The sequence below is a fragment of the Neoarius graeffei genome, chromosome 23 (genome assembly GCF_027579695.1).
Source record: "Neoarius graeffei isolate fNeoGra1 chromosome 23, fNeoGra1.pri, whole genome shotgun sequence".
Classification (NCBI taxonomy): Eukaryota; Metazoa; Chordata; class Actinopteri; order Siluriformes; family Ariidae; genus Neoarius; species Neoarius graeffei.
Window position 1 is genome coordinate 11,798,301 of NC_083591.1, and position 17,674 is coordinate 11,815,974.

General features: G+C 39.2%; 1 protein-coding gene across 1 annotated transcript; it reads left to right on the forward strand.

Annotated features, from left to right (window-relative positions):
• Positions 1-1,306: 1,306 nt before the first annotated feature.
• Positions 1,307-2,239, forward strand: LOC132871977 (succinate receptor 1-like). Its single transcript, XM_060906630.1, has one exon. It carries the CDS (start codon positions 1,361-1,363, stop codon positions 2,237-2,239), a length of 879 nt encoding a protein of 292 aa, XP_060762613.1. The 5' UTR covers positions 1,307-1,360.
• Positions 2,240-17,674: the final 15,435 nt, after the last annotated feature.

A 17,674-nucleotide genomic window follows, 5' to 3' on the forward strand; every position in this document is an offset into this window, starting at 1 on the left:
GATTTTTGGAATAAGGAACCCTGAAAAGCTGACTTCACACTCCCAAAGCCAACAGACCAAACAGCGCAATGGTAAGAATGCTCTAAATATAAATACTTTGTGTATTAGATAATGTATATGAATTGTATAATGGCTACCACCACTCATTATTCATAAGGTTACTCATAAGGTTATTATATTGTCATTAATTTTAATCCAATCAAATAATCTAATATATAGGAAGAAAAATGCTAGCTGTGATTAAGCACAAGTGCATTACTACTTAGCATAAGAGATTAAAGTTTATTTGTAAACATTTAAGACAGGTATGAAATATACATAAATATTATATTTATTACCTAATGCATTAGTTTGATTTTATATAAATCTACCCTCAAAATAGGTTGGTTAGAATGCATTTTTAATATTTACACATTTCAATGGTTCTTGAAGGGTTCTTTTTGGTTTCATTGGATAATTAAAATTTCTTGTCTTTCAGAAAAGGGTTCTACTTAAAGCCCTTTCTGATAGTGAGACATTCTATTGTAGAGTTCAACAAAGAACCTTTCAGGGATCACTAAGAGGGACAACTATAGAACTATTGAGGTTTCTCAGTTTTCTCAGAGCATAGCCATAGACAAATTATATTTTATGTGTAAGATTATTTACTTTTAAACCTTATGTTTATAAATACACATAATAAGCTAAAGGTCAATAGACTTTATGAAAAAAATACTGCATGCTTTAAATAAATCTCATTATTGTGATGAGAAATTATCTGTGTGAAATTAACTCTGACAACCTCATACCACAGAAAATTTGGGCTCTATTTTCATAGCCATGGCATACACAAAAACAAGGTCTCACTTTTGTGAACATCTGTGCAGGTATTATCATGACACATAAGTAAACAGGGGTTGGGTTTCAGTGTATATATTACTAAAAGGTGCAATCAAATCCAATCAAATCAGCTCCTTTTGTCTTCTTTAATAATATCTGAATGTGAGCTGTACAGCACAATGAGGTTTTTGCAATGACATAAGAAACTGTCATTTATGTTTGCTCTTTTTATAGTTACAATAATTGTGTCATGTTTAGTTAGCATTTAGCGGAAGTAGCCTGTTTACATTGAAATGCAGATTATGTTTGATAATACAAAACACATTTGTGCAGCACATTATTTTATGACCACAAAAATAGGCTAAAAGATTGGATTACATCCAATAAAAAACCACACCAATGTTAACCAGGAAATTATGTTTGCATTGGCATGCAAATAGGGCCATGTATGCAGTAATTATATGTAAAATAATCTTTATGGTTGCAGGACAACTGTTCCAATGTCATCACTCCAGTATTAGAGAGGAATTACCTCTCACCAATGTATGGTCTGGAATTTACCATTGGCTTCATCGGAAACTTATTTGTGGTGTTAGGTTACGTCTTTTGCCTCCCTGCTTGGAAGTCTACAAATGTGTACCTGTTTAACCTGTCTGTGTCTGACCTCATTTTCCTGTGCACTTTACCTGAACTGTCCCATAACTACACTTACAACTTGAAGAAATTCAATGCTTCAGTATGCATGATTAATCGCTACATCCTCAATGTGAATATGTACTCCAGCATCCTTTTTATGATGTGGGTAAGTGTGGACCGGTTCTTGTTGCTGTGTCACCCACAGCGTGAACATATTCTGTTGACTCTCAAGGCTGCAGTGTGCATCACGATCATGAACTGGATCTGGGTGACCATTCAAATTGCTCCCCTCATCGTTTTCATTATCCAGGACTTAGATCAAAATGGCTGGACAGTGTGTCGTGATTTTGGGAGTCTGGGAGAGGCCAAAGTTATTCTGATCTATACCACAGTGCTTACCATCACTGGATATGTGATACCACTTCTGGCTTTGTTTTTATCATCACAAAAGATGGTTTCTGTCCTCATGAAAAGAGAGGAGATGCGTGGGACATCCTTTCAAAGGCCAGTAAGAATTGTGAGGATTGCAGCATTCATGTTTCTTTTGCTTTACACGCCCATCCATGTAATGAGGATTGCGCGTTTCACATCACGGCTTCCTGAATTAAATGTGTCACAGTGCATCATGGATTACATCAATTCAGCATACATAGTGTCACGGCCAATTGCATATTTTCACAGTGTCATCAACCCTGTGTTTTACTTCCTCATGACAGACAGCTTTAAAGAAGCACTGCAGGACAAGTGGAGGCAGCTTAAAAGGATGCTAATGACTAAACCATAAGCAAGTCTGACATATCAAGCAAAGATGGCACTGATAACAAGTGCCTTGTTTTCAGATCTTATTTTGGTGTACTTTTATATTTAGAGGAGTGACAAATTAAATCCAAAGCCAACATAAAGTGTCTTAGTAAAGTGCCTAAAACATTTTCAGTACGCCTTGGTATAAATTTTACATGTCTCTAGAACTGTACTGGAGAGATAAACACCATTCTTCCAAAAGATACTTATATAATTGGTGTTTTGATGATGGTGGTAGCAAGGCCCTTCAAAAGATTACTCCCATGAGAACAGAAATGTTTAATTATATGATAAAGGTAATCAGTCAGAAGAACTTTGTATGAATTTGCAGTGATTCTTCCCTCCAAGGCAGAACTATTCAAACTTGCACTACAGCAGAATTGGGTGGAATTTACATCAGCATTTTACATCACTGTTCAATTAATAATTGCCATTATAATTACCATTAAAGCTTGTTTTTAATTGCTAGATTTGAAACATAATTGTAGACTTGTTTAATGTTTTTGTTCCAATGTTAAAAAGGGTTATGCAGGTCTGAAATGGTTATTAAATGGTTATTTATTTTATTTTCCATCTCACCTGCACCCCACTAACAATTAATCAGTGTGAAAACCTCTGTTCTAAGGAACAAATGGAGCCAAGTCATGTCAGCAAAATGCATCCTACAACACACACACACACACACACACACACACACACACACTCACACATCACACACATATATATATAGCTTCACCTTTCCAGTTTCAATGAGCCTGGAACCTCAGAATCCCATGTGGCCTTCTGCTGTAGCCCATCTGCCCCAGGATTCAATGTGTTGTGGGTCTTTCGATGTTTTTCTGCATGCCACAGTTATAAGTATGGTCATTTGAGTTGCCATAGCCATCAGCTCAAGCCAGCCAGTTTGCCCATTCTCCTCTGAGCCCTCTCATCAACAAGGTGTTTCTGCACAACGCTGGATGGTCACTAGATGTGATTTATTTGTTGCACCAGTCTGTGTGTACACTTGAGAAATTGTTGTAAGTAAAATTTCCAGGAGGTTAGTAGTTTTTGAAACCTTCAAACTAGCCCATGTGATGCTAAGTATGATGAAACAGCCAAATACACTGAGATCACATTTTTCCTTCATTTTACATGAACATTAACTGAAGCGCTTGACCTCTAGCTGCATGACTGTAAGTATTGTGCTGCTCCAGCATGATTCACTGATTGGACAGTTGCATGAATGAACAAGTGTAAGTGTGTTCCTATTAAAGTGACGCATTTTCCCTTGTACCCTAAAAATGCAGAAAAAACAGTCATAACACATTTCTTGTGAGAAGATTCCTGAGCTGTGTGCCCAATGAACCAGAATGCCAAGTTCATTTCTGTCCAAACTATTCCTTTCATATAATAGTGACATTAATTTATAGTTTACAGTTCAGGACACCAGTAATGGATATATACTGTATGTTGTTTCTGATATTTGCAGAATACTTTTTATCTTGTAATTATGTTCATGTTATTATATTCTCTAACTTATTTTAAACATCCTGGTACTTTGTAAATGTAAATATTTTCCAAATGCCCCCTCCAAAATTACAGAAATGTAAAACAAAGTTATTTTCAGACATATGTCTTTAGGGGGAGGCATTTTTTCAGCAATAAAACACTATTACTCCACTAGCATGCCTGTTGTTACTCAATAATTCTGAATGAAAATGGGAGCTTCTTAAAAACTATTGTGTTTTCCATACAGTTATTGTGTTTCTTTTGTTTTAGTTAGTATTAATGAAGTGATCTATCTATCTATCTATCTATCTATCTATCTATCTATCTATCTATCTATCTATCTATCATGCAAAATGTCATGGGGCTGTCAGAAAGGTCAACAAGGTCAACAACTGAGCTTCTGTTCTTTTTTTGGGTTAATTTCAGATTTTAATATACATAGGATTAATTTAATATCATTAAATTGTAATATAATATTACTGTTTAATGTTTGGCCTTCCAATTTTTAATTATTATGAATGCTTATTTTTTCCTGTGCAGGATTCTACTGAAAATGAGAATAGTGTCTTACTAACATTTCTCTGCTTAATCCCAGAGGGAAATTCACAGATTATGGAAATAATGAAAAAAAAAATACAACGTGAAAGCAAGAGTATAATAATATTCAAAACAGAGTATAACAATATTCAGAATAATAAAAATAAACAAACATATTCAGGACAAAATGCTAAAATATAATATTAGATATAAAGTGAATATAGCCTTATATCCACAAGTCTTTTGAGTAAATGTGAACGTGCCAGTGCAATACTAAAGCATTAACAGTATAAAGTATCATGTGAATATTTTACCCTTTTGTTCCTTCCTTGTTGAGTTTGCAGTTCTAATTGTCATTGTTCTAATGTTCATATATGAGAAAACTCTTTCTATGAGATTTTCTGTTTTGGCCTTTTATGGACACTCTTTGAATAACTGGCACAAAAGCAGCTCATTCCAGTGCAGTCATCCCAGCCATTTATAATTCTTGAAGTGTGGAAGCAGAAGTTTCAATCATGGAACTGGTGAAGTATCAAAGCAGGTCATTTTTGTCTTCTGAGTGTTTGTCATAAACCATAACACAGTAAAAATCTGTTACATTTCACTTGCCATGTACACAGTAAACAAGAACTATGATTTTTCCTTTGTCAGGTAATGTTCATTTGGTGAAATATATATGAAAAGAAAATAACAAAAAATCAGTTAATATAAACCCCATATTGCCCCCTCCCATCAATTGAAACAAACAAACAAACAAACAAACAAACAAACAAACAAACAAACAAACAAACAAACAAACAAATAATTGATTTTACTGGGACCCCCATTTATCAGTGTAAAAATAATTATGTAAAACAATATAATGTGTAAAGAAAGCAGTTGCACAAATGGGTCATTCCATGCCAAATCAACAAGAGGTTATGCTCAACCATCTCAGATTTCAATGAAATTTGGAGGGCTCAGAGATACTATTAAAAGAAGTTAATCCCCAAAATTTGAGCTTCCTATCACCAATAGTTTCAGAGATACAGACATTTGAATTTTTCGATTTTTTTGTTTTTTGCTCAAAACATACATATTCAAAGTGCAATATAATATTTATTATGCAAGATAGAAACCTAAAATTTTGCACTGAGAGACTCAATGTCTTGTACTACAAGCTTCAACTTAGAATTTCAATGGTCATTGTATATTAGATGGTGATTTTAACAAGGAAATTAAAGACAAATTTGCATTTTTTGCATTTTTAACTCATTCTGGAAGCTTGCCTGTGGCAGTAATGCTTAAACTAAGAATGTTATTCAAATCTACACAGAAATATCTACCAATTTCAGTTTTACCAAGTCTCCACTATTCCTAGTTTGTCTGTAATAGGGTTTTGAAATTCGCCGATTTCTAAAACATGCCATTTTCAGTAGCAAGAAATCCAATGTGGGATAGCAGTTAGGAACTTGTAAATTTTTTTCAGTAATCCCCAAGACCCATATTTTATATTTCCAAATTTTTGTTCTGTGTCTCTCAAGTATTTTTAAACTACGGGGGTTTAAAAAATCAATTTTCACCAAATTCGAATTTTTTATATATTTTCATATAACTGATATTTGAGGGTTAATAAATGCTTCAATAAGGCTCAAGTAGGTTAGGAGACATGTTTCTTCCTCAGTTTTAAATAAAATTTCAATTAATGCTCAGTATTAATTATTTGTAAATTGATTTTAATTTAAGACTGTGTAACATTAGCAGTCAATGACCAGCTATTGTGTACCAGTCAACAGCCAGCCTTATCAATATCAACACAGCACAATAGGTGACCTTTGATACCAGAACAGGTGGCTCATATCTTATAGTTTTAGAGTCTGTAAACTGCATACTTGTTCAGATAACATTATATTGCTTGGATTATATTAAATACATTGTAATACAGAGCACTGAGAAAATTTACCAATGTTATTAACTGAATGTGTTTCTTTGCAAGGATTGGATATTTTGAATAGTTGACTAGGGAATTTAATTGTAGTTGCTTTCAATTTGAGATCAGTATAAATAAGTTTGTTCTTAGACATCTAGAAATGGCTGAACTTCCTCCCTGTTCTATAGGAATTGGACTAAAGAAAGATTCTGACTGCCATAAACTAACATACAACAGAAATTGTAAGTTAAGTGATTTATATGAAAAATGACTGACTTCTTTAGTTTTTATATATATTTACTGAAAAATGTGAAATGTTCATATATTATTTAGCTTATTTCAAAATGATAATATTTTAAAACCATATTTCTGTGGCATGAACACAAGTAAAATGTTTCCTTATCTATACAAATCATTTAGTTGTATTTATCAGTCCTTAATCATCAATAAAATGGAAATAATATAAAAAATTCGAATTTGGAAAAAATGGATTTTTTAAACACCTGTAGCTCAGAAATACTTGAGAGACACAGAACAAAAACTTGGAAATATAAAATATGGGTCTAGGAGATTACTGAAAAAAAAATTACAAGTTCCTAACTGCTATCTCACACTGGAATCCATGCTACTGAAAATGGCATGTTTTAGAAATCGGCGAATTTCAAAACCCTATTACAGACAAACTAGGAACAGTGGAGACTTGGTAAAACTGAAATTGGTAGATATTTCTGTGTAGATTTGAATAACATTCTTAGTTTAAGCATTACTGCCACAGGCAAGCTTCCAGAATGAATAAAAAATGCAAAAAATGCAAATTTGTCTTTTTAATTTCCTTGTTAAAATCATCATCTAATATACAATGACCATTGAAATTCTAAGTTGAAGCTTGTAGTACAAGACATTGAGTCTCTCAGTGCAAAATTTTAGGTTTCTATCTTGCATAATAAAGATTATATTACACTTTGAAATATGTATGTTTTGAGCAAAATGCAAAAAATTTGAAAAATTCAAATGCCTGTACCTCTGAAACCATTGGAGATAGAAAGCTCAAATTTTGGGGATTAACTTCTTTTAATAGTATCTCTGAGCCCTCCAAATTTCATTGAAATCTGAGATGGTTGAGCATAAATTTGTCAGATATTTGTTGATTTGGCATGGAATGACCCAAATTATAAAACACAAAGAAACACATTTTATAATGTTTAAAAGGTTTGTGAAGCCCCCCAGTTTGCTTCACAGCTGTTTTATCCATTGCATACATTAATTGCGACTATAGAACAACGTGAGCTTTTGTGACTATGCCCGTGGTGGCTGACATTCAGTGAGTAATGTAGTAACATCAGCTTCAAACAAAGGATGTATCAGTCAAATATTCCAATTATTTTACACATTTCTATTCATCACCATTATTCTTAAGCATTCTTTTTCCATGACTAAATTAATATCCCAACCACATGCCCCTAGCTAGTTGCCAGAATGCAGCATATTGCAGAAATTCTAGTTGCCAGCATGCAGCATATTGCATTTGAGCCACTGAGAGAAGTAATGCTTATACCTTCTCAGGAGACACGATAGTATTAGCAGTCAAGCAAGTAATTACAGTTCACACTCACTTTATGATTATAATTGAAAACATAAACTGTGTAGTGCATATTTAAGTTGTCTTACTTTGTATGGCATATGCTTGTTGCTAAGTATTTTCTGACATGTTCATAGAAAACCAAATTAAATCTATGTGGATCATTCATTTTGAAGTACCAGTATTTATTTTGCTTTTGTAACTGTACTGCTTTAACTTTTATATGGGCTGTAAAGCTATCACCATTGCTTTGACAACAACAACAAAACACATTGCCAGTCAGTATGAACAACACAAGCTTATTTACGGCACAGACTCTCATTCAGTGGTTGTCCATGAAACATTTTTTAAGAATATAGAACAACTTTTATTTAGGCCTACATGATGCATTGTGCACAAGCTATGAAAAGGCTATGAGGATAAACCTCATTCTTATTCTTTATTATTACTTATCATGTGCCACAGTTACTGATGATTTCCAGTAGAATCTTTATACCTGAATATCTATTTCAGATCATGTTAAGGAATGTTTGAGATAATGAATGTATATGTGGCTATGAAAAAAGGAAGGAAATACATTTAGTAGTCATGTAATAGTCATTATGTCATGTAGCTTTAGTTGTCATGTAGGAGTAATATTGTGTAATTAGTGTTATTAAACATGTTTGCTACAGCAGTACTTTTAATGTCCCATTCAGGAAATGCTCTTGAGAAAATATAACTTTTTATTGTTTGTTTTCTCTGAAAAGCTGAAATGACATTTTCACCATTCAATCAACCTTGCAAATGCCCCCCACCAAATAGCCCCATGATACAGAATGCTTCATTGAATGCACATTCTCCACTCTGTAGTCAGATATCAAGGCCATGGCCAACAAATCCAACAGATATCCACAGCCATGGAAGAGATCATCTGGGTTTATGACTTCACACGAGGAACACAATTACTACTATTAACCTGAAATTGTACTCACTTTGGCTGAGAAATACATTATATGGCCAAAGATATGTGGACACCTGATGAATCACACACCTACCGGTATGTGCTTATTGAACATCCCATTCCAGATTCAGTCCCCTCTTTGCTGTTACAGTAACATCCACTCTACTGGGAAGGTTTTCCTCTAGATTTTGAAATATAGCTGATTTGCCATTCAGCCACAATAGCATTAGTAACATTGGGCAGTAATGTTGTGCAAAAAGGCCTAGTCTGCAGACAGTGTTCCAGTTCATCTCATAAAGTGATCATTGGAAGTCAGGACATTGTGACTCAGGCCACTCAAATTCATTCACACCAACCTTGGCAAACCATGACTGTATAAACTTTGTTTTGTGCACAAGGGTACTGTCATGCTAAAACAGGTTTGGGCTAGGTCTCTTAGTTCCAATGAAGGGCAAACTTAATACAGCATACAAAATATCCTCCACAATTCTGTGTAGACTTTTGTGGCAACAGTTTGGGAAAGACCCATATACTATGGGTGTGAAGGTCAGGTATCTACATAATTTTGGCCATAGGGTATAATGATTCCCTGGTAAAATATTGAGGATTTTTAATATTTAAGGAGTTTTAAGTGCCATCCTCTTTGATAGCCAAGTGTTCACCTTTCTTACAGGAAGAATGCTCATTTAGGCCATTACTACCTTTGACCTTCTAACATTCAACCAAACATATGCTGACTTTGAAAAATAATTCTGAGAAGACTTTGACCACTCAGAATTCACAAAAGACTTAGATCACTAAAACAGAGTAAACAAGCCACTGCAGATTATGTGCATTTTGCACTCTGGCTGCAAAAAGTAGGTGGAATGAGACAGCATTGTAGATGTTGTTCAGACAAGGCCTCAATGACACTTCATTGTGAGCTGGCATGTAGCGATAACTCGCTTTCTTTTAGTCAGTTCATTCAGCTAATCATTCCCACTGATAATCTGCTCAGGACCTATAAACCTTGTCAGATCCACAGCACCATCTCCTGAACACCAATTGTCACACATAATGTAGGATCCATGGTAACCCTTTCCAAAGAAAATGAGCCTTGAAGAAATTTCACCCCTGTCTGTTCTGTAGGAGCAAAAGGTACCTTTCTGCAGCTTGCACTCTGAGGCCCAAAAGCAATGAACGTAACCAGGGGAATCACCTTCTTGCACCAGTGATTGAAAGTAAACACATGACTCTGCCCATTGTAGCAGTGCAATACATCTTTTTCTTTTTTCATCTACCATTTATATTGTCACACACATTCTAATGTTGTGTCCAACCCATGCTTTAATTTGCCAATCACATTGCGACAATACCACACCATAGGTTTGACTCGGCATGGAGATGTAACAGGCCTGCCCCTTTTTTTTCTTGGAAATGACGTGATTCCATTTAAAGGAAGATGGCGTGCACTGTAATGTGTCTGTCTGCTACTCCTCATGAGTTCCCGTTGCTGTGTGCTTATACGTTTTCTTTCTAGCAAAAATATCTGTAGTCATACCGTATGTTAAAACAAAAGGACTGTTCTACGGTTATCAGGTTATCAACAGGAGAAAGGAACTGACAAACCACTTGTTATTGAAATGAGGAGGAAAGAAGGTTTACCTATTTCTCATCGCTTGTCTGAAGCTGGAAAAACCGGAAGTGTTACTAGCTGCTAATTTCACTGTGCTAAGGTGGCTCTCCCCTTCTCTAGCATCTTCAAAACTTTGTTCCAGATCACATATCTTCCTTGTTAAACACAATCATCAGCCAGTGACAAAACCAACAGAAGTGGAAGAGCATGGCGATAACTGAAACCGGAGCTGTTATTGCAACAAATTTGCAATTGTTTGGGAGATTGTCGGAGTTGTGAGTAGTGAAACAAAACTGACTGACTTGACTAAACTTTTGGATATTTTGTTTAAAAGTTTCCTTTTTTGTGTACTTCTGATAAAATCACAGGAAGAGGTTGCAAACTGGTGAACTGCAGTGTGGGTATTTTGTGATTGAAATAATATGTGGAGCCCTGTGATGACCTGGTGACTTGTCCAGGGTGTACCCCGCCTTTTGCCTGTAGTCAGCTGGGATAGGCTCCAGCTTGCCTGCGACCCTGTAGAACAGGATAAAGCAGCTAGAGATAATGAGATGAGATGAATAATATGTGGGAACTGAACTGTGATTGTGGGTGTTGGACTGATCTGGTTGAGAACTGTGTATCTGTGAAATGTACAAACAACTGATTTTGTGAATTGTTATTTGGGCTCTTTTCATTGTGTGATGTGGTGGGTGCTGGTAATAATTTACTTCTTGCCTATAATTCAGTACTAAACATTCTTAAGTGTCTCCTAGATTAAAAGCAAGTATATTACATTAGTTAACCATTGAAACTAAGGATTCATGCGATACTTGAAGTTGATACATGTGTTCTTGTGCATTTCTCTTTCTTTTTTTTCTTTTGATTTGACCTGCATACTCCCTGATTATTTAAATAAATTTGACAGTGTTTTACTGCCTGGCACCTCGGCTTACTATTAGATAAGAGAGAAGTGTTACATCATCAAGCTGTCATGGTGTTTGGAGGCCCACATCTTTCCTTCCTTAGTTCACTGGGGTAGCTGGTCATTGCTATATAGTTCAATTGATATATAACCCTCTTGTCCCTCTCAAAGTCTCATTGGCTCTCATGGCCCTTGATGGCACCCCTTCAGGAGGCAGAAATGTTTCTAAATGCACCATGACCCTTTAAATGCACAAAGACATATTACATGTTGAAACACTCTCATTGATAAGAACAGAATTTCCCAGTAACCCCACAGAGTTTCACCTTGGTTATCTTTTCCTGACCAGCAAATATCTTGGACCCAAGGTGGGTAATGCCAGCTTTACACCAAATGAGTTTTCAAGCTATTTCACTGTCACAGACCTATTTCCAATGTCAGAATAAAATCACAAGAGTTTTGATAGAGTTGTGCTGTGCTTTGTGACTAATGATACATTGTCTTTAGACCTGAGAGGGTGTCAGAGTTTAGTCTTTTAAAAGACTTTTTACAGTTCTTTCAAAGTCTTCTAGTGTATGGTTTGTGTATATCACCTGATCGTACTTTGGGCTGCAGATGGATGGCAAACTGGTCTGATCAGAGAACATGGATTACAGGAAGGGTCAGAGCTAGCTCTATTTCCTGAGGAGGCTGGGGTCCTCTACAGATGGGGTCCATCTGTAGGAAACTCCTGTAGAAGTTTTACCAGTTTGTGGTTCCCAGCATTCTTTTCTGTGCTGCAGTATGCTGGGGAGGCAGGATAAAGAAGAGAGATGCTATGCAGCTGGACAAGCTGGTCAGGTGAGCTGGCTTTGTGGCAGCTGCTGTCACAGAGATGCTCAACAGACAGACTTAGGAGATCCTTTGTCCCTAAAGCAGGGGTCTTCAATGTTTTTCAGGCCAAGGACCCCCAAACTGATGGAGAAATGGAGCAGGGACCCCCTACTCTCTATATATTGTATAAAATTGTGTTTTATATCAAACTGGGCCTAGTGCCATGTATAAACATAGCTACCCTGTTATTGTGCATTCAATTCTAAGGTATTCAAATAATACACAGGTTCATATATTCATGTTTTTATTTTAAACATGTGCAAGGTACAGGGTGGCTGTGCCACTGCCATTTATAAACATACATCTTGCATACAACTCTGAGCTATTAAAATAATTCACAGATTCATGTAGAAGGGACAGTGAATTCTCAAGCCATCTTTGGATGGCATACATACTCCCACATTAGTGAGATGTCTGACCCTGATGAGTAGCACACAACTTATCGAACCTTGGATGTATGGATGGATGGAGGTTGTCAGGCAGAGGGTCATATCAACCTCAGGCTGCAGTCTTGACCTGTATTTGTTTTTCAGGTAGGTGAGTGAGGAAAATCCACTTTTGCAAAGATATGCTGTTGCAAAGGGCAAAAGGCTCATCATAGCTCATCTCATCTCATTATCTCTAGCCGCTTTATCCTGTTCTACAGGGTCGCAGGCAAGCTGGAGCCTATCCCAGCTGACTATTGGTGAAAGGCGGGGTACACCCTGGACAAGTCACCAGGTCATCACAGGGCTGACACATAGACACAGACAACCATTCACACTCACATTCACACCTACAGTCAATTTAGAGTCACCAGTTAACCTAACCTGCATGTCTTTGGACTGTGGGGGAAACCGGAGCACCCAGAGGAAACCCATGCGGACACGGGGAGAACATACAAACTCCGCACAGAAAGGCCCTCACTGGCCACGGGGCTCAAACCCGAACCTTCTTGCTGTGAGGTGACAGTGCTAACCACTACACCACCGTGCTGCCCTCATCATAGCTTTTGCTGCCAATTGTGGAAAGTCTTTCTGGCAAGAGATCCAGAACTGTGTGAGTGGTTTAGTTTCATATATGTTTCTGAATGTACTGTTAGTGGATAGTTTGATGAGCTGATCCTCCTCTGTCGCTGTCAGATGCGTGTCCTCTGCTGCATTGTATCTGAATGGAAACTGTATCCATGTCTTGTCCCTCTGCCAGGAGTCAGCCACAGAAAAGTAGTTCCTAAATTGTCCCTTGAGCGCCTCCAAGTGTGCAAGGATTGAGCGTGTTATGGGAGGCGAGAGCACAGCAGAATCTCCCAGATCATCCACTGATGGAAACATGGAAAATATTCCCTTCCCAACGCGCTCCCTCCATCTTCTGATTATTTTGAGAAAGCCTTCCATTCTGTCATACAGCTGAATGGCATGTGTATTGCGACCTTGTATAGAACTGTTAAGTTTGTTCAGCTCAGCGAAAATGTCAGCAAGATATGCAAGTTTGGTGACTCAGACATTGTCACTGAAAAGTGCAGCCAGCTCTGTGCATTTTTGGAGAAGTAAAAACTCCTGAATAGACATGCATAATTCCAACACACGTGACAACACTGTTCCATGTGAAAGCCATCGAACCTCAGAATGGTACAGTAGCGCAGTGTGCTCTTCTCCCTCAGCAGCACAGAGATTAGAGAAGAGATGAGTTTGCAAAGCACTCTTCTTGACTATACTGACAACTTTCACGACCGAGTCCATGACATCTGACAATTCTGCGGTCATGTCTTTGGCAACAAGTGACTCCCTGTGTAGCATGCAGTGCTTCCAAATCGCTTGCGGAGCCACATCCCTTACAAGTGCGATTAGTCCACTTTTTAAACCAGCCATGGCTCTTGCTCGGTGCACAGTGCAATACATTTTGCCCATGGAATGTTATTTTCTGTGAAAAAAACATCAATCACTTTGAAGAGTTCAGAAATAGTTGCGCGTTCAGGAAGCCGCTTGCAAAACAAAAATTTCTCCTGCATTTCCTTTTGATCGACAAAGCGCACAAATGCCAGAAGCTGTGTGTCCTTTGACACATCTGTTGATTCATCCAATTGTAATGCAAATGCTTCTGCCAACCTCAGCTTCTCTATCAGTTGCACCCTCACATCAGATGCCATCTCATCAATGTGGCGAGCAATGGTTGTGTCCGACACTGGAATAGTTTTCAGTTTATTAATGTCAATATCATTCCCATACATTGTTAGACACATGTCAGTTGCTGAAGGCAATATTAAATCCTCTCCAAGTGTGTATGGCTGTTACTTCTGGGCAATCCGAAGAGCAACTTGATAAGAGCATTTCAAAGCTAGCTCACCAACTTTGGCTGATTTACTCTTCAATGTCTGTTGACCTTGGAGGGATCTGAGACTAGTTTGGAAGTATTCAACAGGTTTGTCTTTTAAGTCGCTGTGGGTTGTCTCCAAGTGACACTGCAGCTTTGATGGCTTCATAGATTCGTTTGACAGCACAGTAGAGCAAATGACACACATTGATAATTAAATGCCATTTGTCTCCTTTGAGGTAAATCCAAACTTCAGATAATTATCTGTATATTTTCGGGTCTTCTTTCATTTGCGCTTACGCTTATCAGCTGCTATATCAGCAGCAGGTGCAGCCTTGCCACTTGCATTTTCATCAGTGGTTTCTGAGGTGGAGGGTATCTCTCTTAGGCCCAATCCCAATTCTAATTTCTACCCCTTCCCCTCCCCCTTCCCCTTGGCCCTTCCCCTTGAAACTGAGCTACAAGGGATAGGGCTTGAAATTCAACCCTTACGTATTGGGATAGCCCTTCAACGATCGCATACGTCATCGCGTACCTCCGTCAGCGTTTACGTTAGCAAAACGCGACCAAATGCGTCATTGGCTGCGACCAGCCGCTACAGTCAGAGATCTCTGCTGGCAGGGTGTGATTTGTTAACTAACACCACTGAATGGGATATCTTTGGCGCTTCGTGCACCACATCCGACAGAATGAGGTGTCAGAACACTCATGTAAACAATAAAAGCGAGAATAACAGAACAAAACGTACGCAGTAAAGCAACCGAAAACAATACTCACTCCCAAAGCTTTTTAGCAGCAGCTTGGATTTCAGAAATCGCTGCTCATTCTCAGCTCGAAAGCGAATCAAGCGGCGTGTTTCCTCTGGATAACAACTTAAAACACGTAAATAATGGAGAAAATACATTTATGACAATCTTTCGCCGCGGGAACCGCCATCTTTCTGAAATCCGCATGAAATCTCGCTGAAATCCGCATGGCATTGTGGGAAATCACTCAAACCCCTTCGTTCGGAGTCAGCTCCAGGAAAATCTCCGTTTGGAGGGGTACAGAAGCCCTACCCCTTCCCCTACCCCTCCGCGTTAACTGGGATTGGGATACCCCTACCCCTTCACGTGAACGCGCAAAATGGAGGGGAAGGGCCAAGGGGTTGGTCCAAGGGGTGAAATGGGATTCGGCCATAAGCTTGTGGAGTTTTTTGGTCGAGCTACAAAACAGGGAACCTGACAGAGCCAGCCTGTAACATGCCGCCTCGTGATTGGCACAGCAGCGATAGGGGCGGGTCCTCCTCTTTGTGTACAGGAGGCTTGGAGGGACAGGTCTAGGCTAGTCTCGTGCTGTGAGTGAACTGGTGCACAGCCTGAGAGAGCTCCTGTGTGTCCTGACTGTGTGCATAGCTGACTGAAAGATAACATCTGCCTCCATTTATCCATTCACTACAATATGTTGGATTCATGTTAATGTGTATTTAAAGAAATTTAAATTTGTGGGAAAAAATTGGTTTGAAAAAAAAAAAATCTCCTTCTCACCCCCGGCGGGGGGGTGGTATCCATGTCATCCTCAAGCTCGGGTCCTCTACCAGAGGCCTGGGAGTTTGAGGGTTCTGCGCAGTATCTTCGATGTTCCTAGGACTGCGCTCTTCTGGACTGAGGCTTCAGATGTTGTTCCTGGGATTTGCTGGAGCCACTCTCCCAGTTTGGGGGTTACTGCCCCAAGTGCCCCCACTACCACGGGGACCACGCAACCCTTGACCTTCCACATCTGTTCCAGCTGCTCTTTCAACCCTTGATACTTCTCAAGTTTCTCATGTTCCTTCTTCCTGATGTTGGCATCAGCTGGGATCACCACATCTATCACCACCACCCTCTTCTGCTCTTTGTCCACCACCACTATGTCCGGTTGGTTAGCCAGGATCTGTTTGTCAGTCTTGAAGCTGAAGTCCCACAGAACCTTGGCCCTGTTGTTCTCACCCACCTTCTGTGGTATGGCCCATTGGGACTTGGGTACTTCTATTCCATACTGGTTGCAGATGTTCCTGTATACTATCCCAGCCACTTGGTTGTGCCTCTCCATGTACACTGATCCAGCTAGCATCTTACACCCTGCTACTATGTGCTGGACTGTTTCAGGGGCTTCTTTGCACAGTCTGCATCTTGGGTCTGATCTACTCTGGTAGATCCTGGCCTCTATGGCTCTTGTGCTTATGGCCTGTTCTTGTGCTGCCATGATTAGTGCCTCTGTGCTGTCTGTCAGTCCTGCATTATCCAGCCACTGGTAGGATTTCTTGATATCAGCCACTTCCTCTATCTGATGGTGGTACATGCCATGTAGGGGTTTGTCTCTCCAGGTTGTCTGTTCCTCCTCCTCCTCTGCACTCTCATGAGGGTTCTGCTGCCTGAGACATTCACTTAGCAGTTCATCCTTTGGGGCCATCTTTCTGATGTATTCTCGGATTTTCGATGTTTCATCCTGGACCGTGGTCTTGATGCTCACTAGCCCTCGGCCTCCCTCTTTCCGCTTAGTGTATAGTCTCAGGGTGCTGGACTTGGGGTGGAACCCTCCATGCATGGTGAGGAGCTTTCTAGTCTTGATATCTGTGGCTTCTATCTCCTCCTTTGGCCAGTTTATGATACCAGCGGGGTATCTGATGACTGGTAGTGCGTACATGTTGATGGCTCGGACCTTGTTCTTACCATTCAGCTGACTTTTCAGGACCTGCCTTACTCTCTGGAGGTATTTGGCTGTGGGTGACTTCCTTGTGGCCTCTTCATGGTTTCCATTAGCCTGTGGGATGCCAAGGTACTTGTAGCTGTCTTGGATATCACCTATGTTGCCCTCTGGTAGGTCAATCCCCTCAGTCCGGATCATCTTGCCTCTCTTTGAGACCATCCGGCCACACTTGTCCAATCCGAATGACATCCCTATGTCATCGCTGTAGATCCGGGTGGTGTGGATCAGCGAGTCTATTTCTCGCTCGTTCCTGGCATACAGCTTGATGTCATCCATGTAGAGCAGGTGGCTGATTGTTGCCCCACTACGGAATCGGTACCCGTAGCCGCTCTTCGTGATGATCCGACTGAGGGGGTTCAGGCCTATGCAGAACAGCAGTGGTGACAGTGCATCTCCTTGGTATATGCCGCACTTGATGTTGACTTGGGCAATGGGTTTTGAGTTGGCCTCTAGGCTTGTCTTCCACATTTCCATTGAGTTCTGGATGAAGGTCCTTAGGTTCCTGTTGATCTTATACAGTTCCAGACATTCCAGTATCCATGTGTGTGGCA

What these genes read in the sequence shown, in the direction of transcription:
- LOC132871977 (XM_060906630.1), top strand. Translation starts at nt 1,361, where the DNA reads ATGTATGGTCTGGAATTTACCATTGGCTTCATCGGAAACTTATTTGTG.